This window comes from Papilio polytes, unplaced genomic scaffold (assembly GCF_000836215.1).
Source record: "Papilio polytes unplaced genomic scaffold, Ppol_1.0 DF823969.1, whole genome shotgun sequence".
NCBI classification, from domain to species: domain Eukaryota; kingdom Metazoa; phylum Arthropoda; class Insecta; order Lepidoptera; family Papilionidae; genus Papilio; species Papilio polytes.
In genome coordinates this window covers 372,179-388,345 of record NW_013525235.1, presented here as the reverse complement: position 1 = coordinate 388,345, position 16,167 = coordinate 372,179, and the positions used below count along the sequence as shown (strand labels likewise).

At 34.1% G+C, this 16,167-nt stretch overlaps 2 protein-coding genes across 2 annotated transcripts in view; one reads left to right on the top strand and one right to left on the bottom strand.

Annotated features, from left to right (window-relative positions):
• Positions 1 to 8,540, bottom strand: part of LOC106101644 — a 14,359-nt gene extending 5,819 nt beyond the window's left edge. The window contains exons 1-9 of the mRNA XM_013280948.1: positions 8,415 to 8,540; positions 6,069 to 6,252; positions 5,650 to 5,789; positions 4,663 to 4,797; positions 3,625 to 3,750; positions 2,939 to 3,031; positions 2,206 to 2,345; positions 1,514 to 1,600; positions 594 to 710 (exon numbers count right to left, since the gene is read on the bottom strand). Of these exons, the coding sequence (XP_013136402.1) occupies positions 594 to 710; positions 1,514 to 1,600; positions 2,206 to 2,345; positions 2,939 to 3,031; positions 3,625 to 3,750; positions 4,663 to 4,797; positions 5,650 to 5,789; positions 6,069 to 6,252; positions 8,415 to 8,478 (1,086 nt within the window). The 5' untranslated portion in view covers positions 8,479 to 8,540. The remainder of the gene's footprint in view (positions 1 to 593; positions 711 to 1,513; positions 1,601 to 2,205; positions 2,346 to 2,938; positions 3,032 to 3,624; positions 3,751 to 4,662; positions 4,798 to 5,649; positions 5,790 to 6,068; positions 6,253 to 8,414) is intronic.
• Positions 8,541 to 8,837: 297 nt separating this feature from the next.
• LOC106101635 (gamma-secretase subunit pen-2) lies at positions 8,838 to 10,004 on the top strand. The gene is made up of 3 exons (XM_013280931.1): positions 8,838 to 8,978; positions 9,056 to 9,160; positions 9,316 to 10,004. Exons 1-3 carry the CDS (start codon positions 8,918 to 8,920, stop codon positions 9,453 to 9,455), a joined length of 306 nt encoding a protein of 101 aa, XP_013136385.1. The 5' UTR covers positions 8,838 to 8,917; the 3' UTR covers positions 9,456 to 10,004.
• Positions 10,005 to 16,167: the final 6,163 nt, after the last annotated feature.

Here is a 16,167-nt window from a genome sequence, read left to right as displayed (position 1 = left end):
TACAAAGCACATTTAAGCAAAAAAAAGAGACATTTCAAACATCAGATAAAGTTGTCTATGGAGCAACTTGATTCAGCCCAATGTGCGGCGGAATATTCAAACAAATCTTAAGTTTTGCTTTTTGTTTTTTTTTTATTTCTTTTAACAATATAAAAACAATTTAATCTGGTTTAATATAAAATAAACGCTAAATAAATGGTTTTTTACTAGCGTTTCAGTGGCTTGGGTACATAAATATTGTTTCAGTTTATGCGTAATGTATAAGTTTAAATTTACGTTTCTAGATCGATCATTTTAAGAAATCAATGTTTAAACGTGGTATTATTATTAAAAACCCTATTACATATGTCGTTTCAGTATTCACTCATAAGACACTTATATTTATACTAGCTTTTTCTTGCAACTTCCTTTGTGCGGGAATAAAAAACATCTAGTAATAAATACCTAATAGATACTACGCGGTTAAAAAAAAGTAATTAGCCTATGTTTTCTTGTTTCTTCAACATCTTTGCCAAACATCGAGATCCGTTCAGTCATTTAGGCTAACATCCATCCATCTGAACTTTCGCATTTATAATATTAGTAAGATATACCTGTCTGTATCTGGAGGAGAATATTTGCGAGAGGCGCGCGAGGCCGAAGCCCTGCGCGGAGGGAGACTGCGCGGCGCTGTCGGGGCACTCCTCACACGGACTACCAGCTTCAGACTCCTAACAAACAAATAAGGTTTCTTTTACTAAAATACGACCAATATTTTGTCGACTTTTTTTAGACAACTTATTTAATTGATACTGTCGCTTTTAACTCAGAGCAACACTTCTCGTCAGGACTCAAGTTACGCGTCAATCTATCCATACTTCTAGTGACATTGACAGCTGTCAGCTGTCAGCTAGGGATGTGACGTTTATGGCGATAATCTAGTGTTGCGCCAATTCTACAGAACGGTACTAATTTCGTTCTTAACACTACTTACATTTTCTATACTCTAAAAATTAAGGCAATCTGCTTGTCCTGTACTTTGTGTATAATTTTTTATATGAAATCATAAATAGTTAATAATTATTTACAGCATAACTTTTTTATTTATTTACTAGCTTTCGCCCGCGACTCCGTTCGTGTGGAATTAGAAAAAACCAAACGTGAGTAGCCTATGTGTTCTTCCAGACTATCCTCTTCTACTAAATTTCATCGAAATCCGTTCAGCAGTTTAGGCTGCAAACTCTAACAAACATCCATCCATCCATCTAAACTTTCACATCGAAAATCCATCCATCTAAATTTGCCACCGTTATTAATTATTGCATTTAAATAGATTAGTTGGAGATTTAGGGCTTGTCCCGCCAAATAGTAAATTGTCTGATAACAATCCAACGTGTAAAATGTGATGGAAATATTGTTTTTTTCCTTATCTGACAGTCACGTAATATTAGCTATCTGAGTCTCTATCAGCCAGTGGTGGGAGAGGCCTTTAAAATTATAATAAATAAATGTGTGTGTGTGTTTGTGTGTGAACCTGTGCGTGTTGCGCGGGGCTGGCGGCGGCCTCTCGCGACTGCTCCAGTAACCTCGACGCTTCGTAACACGGAGGGAAACGTGCCGCCTGAAAATATTAAACATTACCACTTTATTTGCAATATTAGAATCCAAAACAGACATTTTAGACTGAATTTGCGGAAACAAAAGGATAATAATAAAAAACAAATGTATCTCTCCTTCTCCTTCCTATGCGTCTCATCCACCATCACATCCACTTTCCCTTCTCATGTATTCCTTTATAAGAAAAGGATGGAAAGGGAAAGGGAAACAGACTATAATTAAATTTTAAAGTCCTAGTGTTAGTGTTCGGCGTCGTCTTAATACGTTCAAACGACTAGCATTTAAATTGCATCACCAACAAGTTCTGACTGCGTGTAATTATTTCTTACGTTTTTTTTTCTGTTATTCCTAATTGTGTTGTGGTGATTAGATTAAATGTTATTTTATTTTATTTTAATTGCGCATTGTACATACGTCCGTGTAAATGCGCAGTGTACATACGAGTGCGAACTACGCAGTGTACATACGTCCGCGTAACTGCGCAGTGTAAGTACGTGTTACTGCGCAGTGTACATACGTGTAACTGCGCAGTGCACATACGTGTCACTACGCAGTGTACGTACATGTAACTGCGCAGTGCACATACGTGTCACTACGCAGTGTACGTACCTGTGCGTACTGCACGTTGTAGTGGTGCGCAGTGGCGCGCTCGGCGTGCGCGTAGCTGCGCAGTGCCGCGCGCTTCATGTGCATCTTGCAGATAGCCGACACCAGCAGCACCACCGCTATCATGAAGATCAGCGCACACGCTGTAAACAAACAAACATTTTAATGTCTACCTGAAGACGATATTATCTTACTAATATTATAAATGTGAAAATTTAGGTGGATGGATGGATGTTTGTTAGAGTTTGTAGTCAAAACGGCTGAAGGGATTTCTATAAAACTTGGTATAGATGTAGAGGATAGTCTGGAAGAACACATAGGCTATTCAGTTTTTTTTTTCATTCAACGAGGACGGAGTCGGGGGCGAAAGCTAATCACTAATATATGAAGACAAAGATTATTGCTCACTAAGTATAAAATCGCTTCGATGGGATATTTCACTTAAAAACGCTTACGCAAACATGACCAATTTTATGATATATTCGCTTCATATATCACGGCCGAATACTGAAACGACTTTTATATAATAGCTTTCTAAATGTTAAGACTATACGTAAAATCTAAATTACATTAACATTTTGATGTTAATGAGAACAATCTTATAAACAATCTGCTTCCAAAAGCTTTACGAAGCGATGTGTTTGAGATCGGTTTTATTATTTGGACGTGGAAAATTATTTTTTATTCATATATGATTCAATAACATTCCTAAATTACTACGGACGTAGAAACTAACCTGTAACAGTATATATAGTGGATTGGATGAAGCTATTCTCATCCGGGGCGTGATGGTCTTCGAACAGCGGCGGGTATTCCATCTCCACGTAGCCTGGAAATATACATATGAAAAATTAGCTATAGCTTGCGACATTGTGTAAAAAAAATAGCTTATATGGTCTTCCAGATTATGTTCTACATCTGTGCTATATTTTATCAAGATCAATCAATAAACTTAAGCATTTATAATATTAGTAACACCCAATCCAGTCAGCATTGCAACACTAATTTTAAAAATTTCTTTTTTTTCATTTCATTAGATAGGTTTCTCATTATTTTGTGTTAAATTCATAATTGTAGTGTTGATAAGGATTAATTTTATTTTACTTTATTTTTTTTATTCTATATATCCATTTGTATGCTTATAAAATATTGTCGATTCCAAATAAGTTTTAAAACTAAGCAAAATTATAAGTTTCTAAGCTTTTATAAATCTTTCTTCTGACTAATACTAGAAATGGAAAAGTTTACATGGATGGATATTTCTTAGAGTTTGTAGCCTAAATTGGTAAAAGGATCTCGATGAAATTTGGCATAACACAGGCTACTTACTTTTTTTAAATACCACACGAACAAAATCTCGTGACTCTAGTATAGAAACTATACATGTTACCATCTAAGTGTTTAGTTACTTGGTACACTTACTCTCAAGTCGTGAGTACCGCGGGTGTTCGCTGCAGCAGTCGGGCTGGCGGCACAGCGGGTCGCCGCCGCGGCAGCACGCGCCCTCCGATATACACCGCCCAGACGAACAGTTCAGTTTGTCGCTACCTATAGGTTTTGTATACAAATAAACCTTAAAAAACTAAAACAGTATTATGATATATTTGAAAATTCTTATATTTTTCCGATTACCTTATCCCAACGGCACTTGCTTAAGGAAGGTGATAAATTTATCAACCTATACAGGGTTATTGGTAATTAGACGTATTCCCGTTAGGAGGTAATAGAGGGGATCATTTGTGATAATTTTGACCTCTATATGTATTATCCAAGAGTTATCCAGATCCAGATCCATTTTCGAGTAATCTTTATTTTTAAATTATTTCAAAACCAGTCGAAATTGCAACTTTAAAAATTGATTATTTCACAATATAAAAACATCATTTTTCTGTTCAAATTATAAAATGCGAGCAAAAGAACCATTTTACTTTAATATTTTTCGAGATTCTCATCCACTGAAATGCCTTAAAAACGAAAAAAAGCAATATGGAACTTGGTCTGCAGATTTTTTTAAAAATATGCCCGTTTTCGTAGCTCTCCAAAAATGTATAATAACTAGGAACTTGACTTGAGGCCACTAAAATAATACATGATTTCAAAGAAATCGGGCGGTATTCGTACTAGAACTAAAGTTACGGTTGGTTTTGAAAACTCCCATAGGGGTAATTATAAAAAAAAAGCATCAGACAGAAAGCCTAATTATTCAAAAAGGCAGGTCAAATGACAAATTATAACCATTTTACATTTATAACAGGATTTATTTTGATTGACTATTATTTTTGCAATGGAAATATCTAGTTACAAAAATCACTAGTGACGCCGAAAAATTACTAGTTTCGTTACGTTTCTCGAAAATGACTCACGTCTATTTTCCATACATGGTGAGATAGATGGCGCTAATCACAATGTTAGTACAACGCCATCTATCTTCCCAACAAAGTACTAATGGCTCCTACATACGTGCACAAGGTCTCGCGGAGCAGAGCGAGGGTGCTTCGTCCTCCGCGTGCAGACAGTCGCGCCAGCCGTCGCACACGTAGTTAGCCAGCACGCAGCGGGACTCGCATGCGAACGCACCGCGCGCGCACTTGTTACCTTACATTATATCATACTAATATTATAAATGCGAAAGTTTAGATAGATGAACGGATTTTGACGAAATTTGGCATAGATGTAGAGGATAGTCTATAAGAACACATAGGCTGTTCACTTTTGTTTTAATTCCACGCGGACGGAGTCGCGGGCGAAAGCTAGTATTTATATAAAATATACATCATCATCATCACCAGCTCACTATGCGTCCCCACCGAGAGGCTCGGAGCCTACCCTGAGTCAGGTTGAGATCATAATCAACCACGCCCACTGTTACTAGACTTCACAAATATCTTTGAATTTTACGCTGATATGTGCATTCTTCACATTGTTTTCTTTCACCGTAAGAAAGTCGGATAAATTATGTACTTACGAAATTAGAAAATTCGAAAATCACATTGGTACATGGCGGGATTCGAACCCAAGATTAATAATCAAGTGCTTAAGCCACTGAGCCACACTCTTAACATTATACATAGTCCAATAATGACACTTGAAAGGGAAAATAAATTATGGTTGCTCATTAACACCCTCTTTTTATACTATTTCTATGTCCATGAAGGTTTTAGTTATTTCCTAATAGAACTTATAGCACTCCCTTAACGGTCAAGAAATCCTTGTTTGACTATACAAACTACAAACTTTGATATTAAACTCTTCATGGCTATGGATGTTTACATTGACAGCACCATTTATGCTGTTATTCAATTTAAGTAAAACGCATTGTTTAATTACAAACTAAATTACAAGTTAAATTTAGAGGGACATCTAGAGGGATATTTGAGCTTAGTTACCCTAAAGTTTGATTATTTCAATTTTTTTATTAACTATCCCATAATTTGCCTATACACATACCTCTAGGTTGCACTAGCACATATTTAGTGACACTGAAGGGCGGTGCTGAACACATATAGTGTCCGCTGTCACTTATCTGAAGCCCCAGGCGCTGCAGCTGGCTTGAGTTACTCGCACCACTCGGCTCTGTTGTGAACGGCCTGAAATATGTTTACACATTGTAAATATTTAAATAATACAGCACTTGGACAAGTTACATTAAATAACATTGCAATACAAATATCAACATATGGGCAAAATGACCATAGTTTTTTATTTTCATTTTTAACAAAGGTAAAGGTCAGTATGCAACCAGCCATAAAGTTGTAAATCTTGAAAATGAGTCATTTTAATATAATAGGATGGAAAGTAGAATGAATTTATTCCATTATGTACATATAATAAATAGTTATGTATAGTATTTAGTTACTAAGCAGTACCTTTCATTTACAGTGCCATTTCCAACATAATTCCATACATAGACCCTCGGTGTGGTATCACCTCGTAGTTCACATATCAGTGTCAAATTATCCAGCACCCTTTTCACCAGGATATCCGTGTACTCCAGGTCTCCAGGACTGTACAGCATCAGCGCTGGTGGCGGTGACAATGGTTCTGTCAAACCTGTAATAAATAAAAGAAACATACAGATGTTACTTTGATTTCTATGAAACAAACTATAAATCAGTATTAATAATGACATTGCGAAACTTAGTTTAAGTCCAGATTACCAGAAATATTGAATTTACAAACTTAAAATTAGTATGCAAAGAGAATATTGATTTTGGCAAATATTCAAACACAAGGCCTTCAAAGTTTCCAAGCTTTGAATGCACTTGTTATTGACAAATCAGTTTAATTTACATTACAATTGATTGTTTACTTAATTTATTGCATTACAATTCATTAAAATAAAACATAGACCAGAGGCGTTTTTTTCATAGAAATTAGCTTTATATGATTGAAACAAAGGTTACTTTTGCATATTTTTTCTTATCAAGAGCATATGGCCAGGAAAAATGATTAAATCTTGTTTCCATTGCATAAAGCTAAATTTTATTTGCAATAAGTCTGCCCGAACAGACCCTTAGAGGTGTTTCTGATTGACTGAATGACCTTTTTTTTTTCAATACATTGATTCACTGTATAAAAATATTCACATTGGTTGTAATGATCGGTGAGCCAATTAAACACATTGGGATAGGCCCACCCTTAGTATCAGTGATTACCATATTGTGCAACTCTAAATGACATTAGGAAAAATCCTTCCTTAGTATCAAGCGATCAACAAGTTGTGTATGAGGCTGCTTGCTTTTTAAAAGATCTTTCAGCCTAGATCAAAGAAATATTCCTCTATTTTAGAAATATTATGTATTGCAAAAGAATACACCCTGTATTTTTTCTGTTTGTAGACTTTGGGCCGTTACATTGCATCATTTATTATTCAATTGGCCAAAATATTGAGTATTTTGTATGCAAATATAGATAGTATTGTTTTAATTTCACTTGTTGTGAAGACCTTGATACTGTATTTCCTTGTTGCAACTTGTATTGTCAAAGAATGCATTTAACAAGTTTATTACACTTTCAGCCTCCAAGTAATTTTCCTACTTAAGACAAGTACAATTAAAACATTTGCTGTTGTTTTTATGTTCATCTAATCAAAGTTCATAATATACTTACACTGTAGAACCTCGATAACATAAAAACCTCTATAACTTAAAAAAAGAATATGTTTCCTTCCCATCAGAGCCCAAAACCTCTAACATAGATCCTTGATAACTTAAACCTCTACAACTTAAAGTATTTTGTGTTTCCCTTGGACTTTAACTTACCGAGATTCTATAGTACTAGCTTTTAACCGTGACTCTATGTGGAATTTAAAAAAGAGTGTAGCCTATGTGATCTACCAGACTATCTTCTATGTCTATGCAAAATTTCATCAAGATCCGTTCAGCAGTTTGGGCTACAAAGTCTAACATTCTAAACTTTTGCATTTATAATATTAATAAAATTATAAATGAGAAAGTTTTCATAGAAAGATGTAACTATGTCTTAATGAAATTTAGCTTATCTTTATCTAAAGAACACATAGTGTCCTGAGTTTTTTTATTAATTTCACATAGACATATTGCAGGTAAAAGCTAGGTATTGTTTACTCATTCTACTGCTAATAATTGTGAGAGTATATAAATAGAGTACTCACAGTTAATTTTTAATTTAACAATTAATAAGTTAGTTGAAGCAAACTATTTAAATTGCTTATGGGTTTTTGGTGCCAATATGGTACATGATTATAGATTTTACATATAACACAGAACATAAGTGTCTGATAAGAATTAAAATAACAACGAATTGTCTAATAATAGTTAAGCAAATTGTTGAAATAACCGAAAAAGTGACAAAGTTATTTTGCAAGTTTATAGTTTATATTGATAACTTAAACTTATTTTTTAGGGTTATAATACCGGTGAATGAAATAACTGTTGTTTTAAAAATATTTTTAAGGACAGTAGTACGAAAGTGAAAGGATATATAGGCAAACTATGCCGCCACCGTTATATATCATAACAAACCCATTAGAAATAACTGTAAACATACGAAACCTAACTGTATAAATCTAAAGGCCATTTGAGAACGACTAAAGTCAATGCATAACCCTACTGTAAATAAAATCAAGGTCTTTTGTAAGAATTACACAAAAAAAAAATGTAAAATTATATATTTATAACGAGGTTAGTTAGCTGCTTTGAGAGTAATAAACTCGTAACATTTCTAATACTTACATATCTGCGAGTTGATGAGAACAACAGCAAAACATAATAACACATTATTAACAAATCCAAACATTTTTATTTATTTTTCATTTTCATCAAACTGACGTTAAACAATCAACGCCATTTTTGTTTCCATGATTGACATACATTGACATCACAGTGACACGTTTCTCTTGACGCATTACCGCACTCTTTAATTTCAATATTTTAAGCGGAAAAGTTATCACAAAAACGATTTTAAAATACTGTTTATTTCATAAATTCGGTTCAAAATGAGTAAATCTTGTACTACTTTTAAAACGTATTATTCAAGAAATGAAATAAAAAGAAGTTAATCGCATATATAGCGCGTTGTTAATTCTTTTCCATTAGATGCGTCTGTTTTTAATCTGTGGTTGTTGTTAACTTTGACGTTTAAATTTAGGATTTTGACATTTTCTATGACTTAAAAATAAGAAAAAATCGGTGTATTTATTTCTCTATTACGGACTTTATTACATTAAGTAAATAAAATGGATTTGAATAGACTTCCCAATGATAAGAAACTGCAGTTGTGTAGATGGTATTTCAAAGGTAAAAATAGTTTGACACCAAACTTAGATAAGAAATTTTTTTAGACCTATTTCAATAGAAAATTATTGGTTTTACAGTTGGTTGCGTCTTTCTACCATTTGCGTGGGCTGTAAACGCTGTATGGTTCTTCAAAGAAGCGTTCGTAAAGCCACCTTTTGAGGAACAGAAGCAGATAAAAAAATGTAAGTTAATACAACATTTGATGATGTCAACTGTCTTTCGTTATTTGTTGGGGTTTTATACATTTTTGTAAGACAAAGTTTCTTAAGAATACATTAGTATCATAAGAAATGTATGTTACCATAGAATCTGAGCTTTGAAAGTATTATAATTACAGATGTGATAATGAGTGCAGCTGGAGCAGTGGTGTGGGCCTGCGCCCTTATAGCCTGGGTGACCATTTTCCAGATGAACAGAGTATCATGGGGAGCAACGGGAGATTTGCTTTCATTTATTGTGCCTCTTGGGCGACCTTAGTGTAATATAGGGCTTTTGTAAGTTGTGTAGTAACAATTTAGTGTGACCACTTGTGCCTACCTGAGTTTGAAATTATGATAAACAAGCTGTTATGTGTGACTTTGCGTGGAAAAATTGCTTATGTTGCTCATTGGTAGCAGTATAGTTTAATGGTGAAATAATTTTTTATGTCAGTCCAGTAATTTTTGACTTTTTTATACATACAAAAATATAAATATTTCCACTTTATTAGTTTAGATTAATATATTCTATACTACTGCACTATGTTTAGTTTGTATGATAGTGAATTTTGAATGAGTTTGTATTTAATATATTAAATAAGAACCTTTATGTATTGTTATGTAAGACTGGCTGTTCCAGTGCGACTTCATCCGCATGGAATTATGAAAATTTTATTTTATTGTTTACATTTGTCAAATTATCAATTACAAATGTCAAAATAACATGACATGATGACAACTTAGCTTCCTTGATGTTGCCAGCAACTTATGGTCTCTTTCCCACATTAAGGTTTTTATCCAAAATATTTACCTCTATGTTTAATAGCGTTAAAATATATAGCCTAAAGTGTGACGTAAGTGTAGGGCTTTTCATTAAAGAAAGAATTATTCAAAAACATGCTGTAATTGCTGACATCTTAGGCAAGAAAGCAGTGTGTGTTTGCCCTTTATTATAATAGTATAGATTTGGCAAAAAAATAAAGCTTGTTAAATAACTATTTAATATACTAATGCAATAAAATATTCATTCTCTAAATGATTCTCTATGATAATTATTTATCTGTATAGGTTTGATTTTCAGTAAAAATATTGTATACAAGTCATGGTAATATTTAACCAAATGTTGCCTGCTTAAGCTTAAATAAAATATATTTATTTTTTATCCAAAAGCCATGTTGTTTACATTCAATTTTGAATTAACCCTTAAATGCACGATTTTTTATAACCTTTTGAAAAAATGTTTAATCCAAGATCAATATAATAAAGAAAAAATAATAAAAAAATGTAGCATCTTGAATTACATTTTTTGTTGAATTTTGTATACAAAAAGGGTAAGCAATGCATCTGCAATTGCGGATGTCTATGGGCAGCGGTCGCTTCGCCATTTTAGCGTATTCAGGTGGCCTGTTGCTCGTTTGCCATCTTATGTTATAAAAAAAAATTGCGCATTTAAGGGTTAACATATGTATACATTCCAATTTTTAATTATTAAAAATCAAAAACACATGAAATTTTTTGTAATAAAAATCAAATTTATTTTATTTTGTTTTTCATTTGACAATTACCTGGTAGTTTATAACCTGAGAAAGTTGACAATTGCTAAGTTAAGAAACAGCGAAATCAGAACGCTCTTTTGCCACATTAAACTATACAACTGTGTACATAAAGTCTGAATTACTATAATCTACGGAAAAAAGACAAAAATCGTCTTGATACCTTGTCGAAATCGATTTAGATGTTGAAGAATTAAACTCACATGCATCTGTGTTGTCTGGACAGATTGCCTTGAACTCTTTAGTTGTAGCTTAACTAAATTAATGACGGCTCAACGCGACTTATGACAATGGGAGCCGACAAGCCGTGAACTGGACGGTACTTGAAACTCATGCAAATGTATGCAAGTATAAATTAAGCTGATTTGGGATTCTCGGTATTTTATCAATAGTGAGTTATTCATGTTTACACATGCATGACTTCACCAGCTCACTATTCCCACTGAGTGGCTCGGAGTCTAAGCCTAAGTTAGGGTGAGTAGGACATAGTCAACCACGCTGGCTCACTGCGGGTTGACTTCACACATATCTTTCAATTTCTTCGCCGATATATGCTGGTTGCATCACGATGTTTTCCTTCACCGTAAGAAGGTCGGATAAAAATGTCTTCGTGTCGTTAAAAATATTAGTTATAAATAGCTCAAGGATCTTAGTAAAACGTTTCATAAAGGAAAGGATACGGTTTGTTAAAAGGAAGAGGTTGATACCTCCGGTAACAATTGCCGGCTTTCTTTGGGCCGGATAAACGCCGGAGGGCGCATCCGACCGGGAAGCTAGCCCACAATGGAGTTTTATTGCTGACGGTGCCGGCGTTTTGCATTCGTATCCTGTACAACTAAAGTCAACACTTCCTCAGTGATACGTTAATTATTTTTAATCTGTACGATTTATATAATCTGTATTTAATGTTCTATGACGGGATAATTTTTTTTTTATAACAAAGAGCTCGCGACTTTCAGAAATGATTAATCGACGTTTATTGTATTTTTTAGTTATTAAACGCGAATTGAGGTTTAAAAATTTTATCACTGCGACATCTTGTTATTTTATATTAGGATGTTTATTAAACATTACCTGATTTCTTAATTTTTTTTTAATGAATTAACTAGGACATGACCACGTCTTGTTAAGTGATGACAAAATCGCAGTATACGATTATAATCCTCTCATTATTTCCTTGATACCTCATTATCTGTCTTATCCTGTTTATATTTTTACGTAGGAATGACTAGCTGTCTGATTCATAGGAAGCGACCGTCGGTCGACCTTGTGATATGCAATTAAAATGCAAACCAATCGCTATCGGAAATACTGAAATGGCACATCGCCATATCATATTTGTTTAGTGAAAGTTTTGAAGAACAGAATCTACGATATAGCTACCGCCCGATTTAATTACATATATTTTAAAATAATCACCTAATTATCATAAACGCGGACACATTTGACTAACCCTTCTTACAACTGTTTAGTCACGCTTTGATTCCTATGAAGGTGCGCACACTTCGCGATTTTTAGTTTTGCAAATAAACAACCAACCCGCAGTGGGCCAGCGTTATTGACTATGGCCTAGTCACCCTAACTTAGGGTAGGCTCCGAGCCCCTCGGTGGGGACACATAGTGAGCTGGTGATCATGAAATAAACAATTGAATTGGCTGAAGAACAATCGATTATCGCACAACAGATGTGCGATATTTTAGTCAAAGGTGTACGCTTGCTCTTACTGTCTTAAGTCTTATGAATTTAAGCACTTTGAGTGGATCCTAGATGTGGCAAAATAAATCGCTACAAAAAACCAATATCCGTGATAAATCCGACCAAACTGACCTTACTAAACAACCGATCTTGTTCAGACCACCCTAATGTTGACAATTTTTTCTTTAACGGTTAAAAAAATGACATCCATTGGCAATTAACTCGAAACGGGTCCCTTGTTTCCGGCCGAAATATTTTTTCTGGCAACACTCTAGCATTCCGTTTGAGCTCATTATGATAGCGTTAAAAGTAACATCTTCCATTAGTAGATAGAAAAAAGAAAACTAATGAACAGGATTGCTTTCAATTTCCATATTTCAAGCACTTGACTTACAAGCGACCTTTGCCCACCAAGCTTTTAAAAAAACACAGGGCAAAGACAATATATTTTTTTTTATCTAAGACTCTCTCTACTCATCTTTTATAGATAGCCGCATTTTAATAATTTAATGATTAGAAATCATGTTACAAAAAGATATTTTTAATCTTATAAAAGTAATAAAAGCAAAATTATTCTTTTAAAATAAAAACAATGAGAAGAAAGCAATACCTTAATCCCTATTTAAAACACAAAAGTGTTTTGTAAACAAATGTTAGTGTTTTAGTAATCAGTCCTGAAATTGCAGCAAAAATAATTAAAAACGACATAAGAGATACCATTAACATCAGCGTTAACTGTTAAGATTAAGCAATGATTAAGGCGAATGGCAGTTTTAAATTTGAGACCGCTTAAAAAAAAGAAGATGTAAAAAGTTCACGAGCGTCTGGAGACGTCAAACGCTGCCACGTGCACGCCGCGCGCCTCACGCTTGAAAAAGTGGTCAGGGGTATATAATTTTTGGCTATTTTGTAAAAGTAGACATTTTATATCCATAATTTAATCTACAGTTTATTCTAGCTTCTTTATTGATTATTATGCAAGGGCTCAGTTCCATTATATTTGGAAAATCTTAACGTAAGAATTCTTTATTTTATTCGTATAGAATAATATAAATTATTTGAATAAATGAAATACTGCAACGAATAGTTAATGGTATTGAAAAAATATTTAAAACCAAAATGTTGACGATATATGTGTTTTTTGCAATTGGCGGCAATCCCGTCAAAATTTGACAGCTAACCTTAACGGATGTAACTAATTTCTCATTCTGCCCTCAGAAAAATAAGCTGTTTAGCCGGTTCCGGCTTGACGCAAGACTTTATCCAGAAATAGGATCATTTTGAGGCCATTGTTGTACACATAAAGGCTTTTTCTTGTTGTCACATTTCTACCGTTTGCCGTCACTTCCGCTCAGTGACATTTGTTTTTTTTTCTTAAAGTACGTGCTTCGATGCGGGTAATTTTTTTCAGAAACTGAATTTATGCTTATGTTGTTTCTGTAAAATTATTTAACGTCGCATATAGCTGCGATATATATGAAATCTAAATAGATAGTAAATTAATACCTCAAATGAGGTAACTGGACAAACAGAAAGAATATAATTACTAAAAATAAAGGTAAAAGATTTGTAGATTCTTGAAACATAATTGAAAAATTTGTAAACGTTGAAACATTGTCTTGGCTGTACATTATTACAAGTATACAAAAGCTTCCTTCATCCGGACATCAATTAAGGGAAAAAAAATGTTTTATTATACATTTCCTTTGCATTATTGAAGACGAGTCAAGACCAAAGCGATATTGTAAAGGTGTTTACACACCACGTCCGGTACACAATGCGATGGCCGAAAAATTATTGACGACGGAGAAAAAAAACAGACTTTCCTGGATTAAAGTCACGTACATGTCCAGTGGGATCCAAACGCTTTTAAACATTTACCTGTTGTTTTATATTTATAGCCGTGAGACTTTAGTCTAGTTATGGGGTCTCACGTTTTTGGAATATTTTAGCTGGATCCAGGTAAGAAACTTAATTAAGCAACTTACGTTTTAGTACTGGCCATTTAGAATTTAAATTACTGCAACGTGTTTTTGTCTGCTTTGTTGGCTGCATTGTTGTGCTGAAAAAAAAAGATTAACCGTTGACCGAGACCCGTTAAAAAGTTCTGGAGACTTTTTTATCCATTCATCCATCCATCTAAACTGTCTCATTTAGTAAGAAATATGATTTAAAAGTACTGGGATCTCATACGAGTAGTAAGTCATAATGTCAACTACTGTTTTTTTTAAAAGGTACGCCTTTTATCTATTATGTTACAGGATGTCCGATCGATAATTATCGTTTTAATTACCTACTTCCTACAAATGAAACAAAACGATTACTTATCAGAGGTAGATAATAGTAATTGTTACTTGTGTGTGAATTTGTCTGCTGATTAAAGCAAATACTTTAAATAGAAAAATAACGATTAAAATATTGTTAAAAACGTCTTATCTTACTAAAATAAATGCGAAGTTTTAGATGGATGTATTTATGTTGGAGTTTGCCGCCTAAACGGTTGAACGAATCTCGATAGAATTTGGCACAGATGTAGAACATAGACTGGAAGAAAACACAGGCTACTTGTTTTTTTTTTTTAATTCCACGCGGCCGGCGGAAGCTAGTTATTTCAATAATTTATATGTTGTGGACTGGTTTTCAAAAAATAAATAAAGAGTTCAACTGTCACTTTTTTTTTCTTTATTTACAAGGACACAACTCTGCCGTAAATTCCAAGAATAGATACAATACAAATTAGTTACTTGACCAAAGTATTCTACAAAAGGATATAAAAAAGCCGGAAGGAGGAATAAAGAATCTGCCACAACAAAAGACTTTAATAGTATCTTCGCAGACGGACGGACGCCGACACAAGTTTATACCATAAACGTCCGGAAGTTGTCCGGAAGCGGCAAACAGACCCCGGCTAGTTAAATACGATAGGCGTAAAAGTGCGTTTTTACAACATCCCGTCTAATTGTTAGGTGGATGTAACTTTTGAATGCATTCTGGTCTCTATTACAAAGTTGTAAACGTCACGTATATCATAAAAAATACAAAAGCTCTCTCGTTACATTAACGAATTCATCTATACGCGTTCACTGAGAGGCTTTTAACCTATCCTAAGCCAGGGGTAATCAAGCCATCAAAAAGGAGGAATGTTAAGATGATGTGTGGGGTAACACGAATGGATAAGATACGAAATCAGTAATTATAGGAAGTTTAAGAGTAACCCCATTGGTAGAGGATGTAAAGAGTAAAATGATAGCATGGTATGGGCATGTTATGTGGAGGGATGAATCGCATGAAACAAGGAGAAAGTTAGTTATGAATGTGGTACCCCGGTAGAGGTAGACCTAGAAAGAAATTGATGGATTGCATGAAAGGTGACATGATGAAAAAGGGAGTGATGACTGAGATGACGTATGATAGAGTTATGTGGAGGGCAATAACCTGTTTCGCCGACCCTACGGAAGGAAGATAAGAAGGAAGATGATGATGATGAACCACGCTGTCTTACAACGGGCTGACTTCACACATATCTCTGAATGTTTTCGCAAATGTAGATTGCATCACCTTTTTTTCCTGCAACGTAAGAACGTCGGTTATATATGAAATTCAAAAATCGAAAACAAAGCGGAACATTGGATTCGACCCCAAAACGTGCAGTTCAAATGAATGAATGAATGATAATTATAAAACCGTTATATCTATATATTTAATTTTAGACCCTAAAGGATGGTTACCATATGTTTTTTTTC

What these genes read in the sequence shown, in the direction of transcription:
- LOC106101635 (XM_013280931.1), top strand. Translation starts at nt 8,918, where the DNA reads ATGGATTTGAATAGACTTCCCAATGATAAGAAACTGCAGTTGTGTAGA. An exon ending in GTGTAGATGGTATTTCAAAG is followed by an intron (nt 8,979 to 9,055) that starts GTAAAAATAGTT and finishes TTGGTTTTACAG; the next exon opens with TTGGTTGCGTCTTTCTACCA. An exon ending in ACAGAAGCAGATAAAAAAAT is followed by an intron (nt 9,161 to 9,315) that starts GTAAGTTAATAC and finishes TTATAATTACAG; the next exon opens with ATGTGATAATGAGTGCAGCT.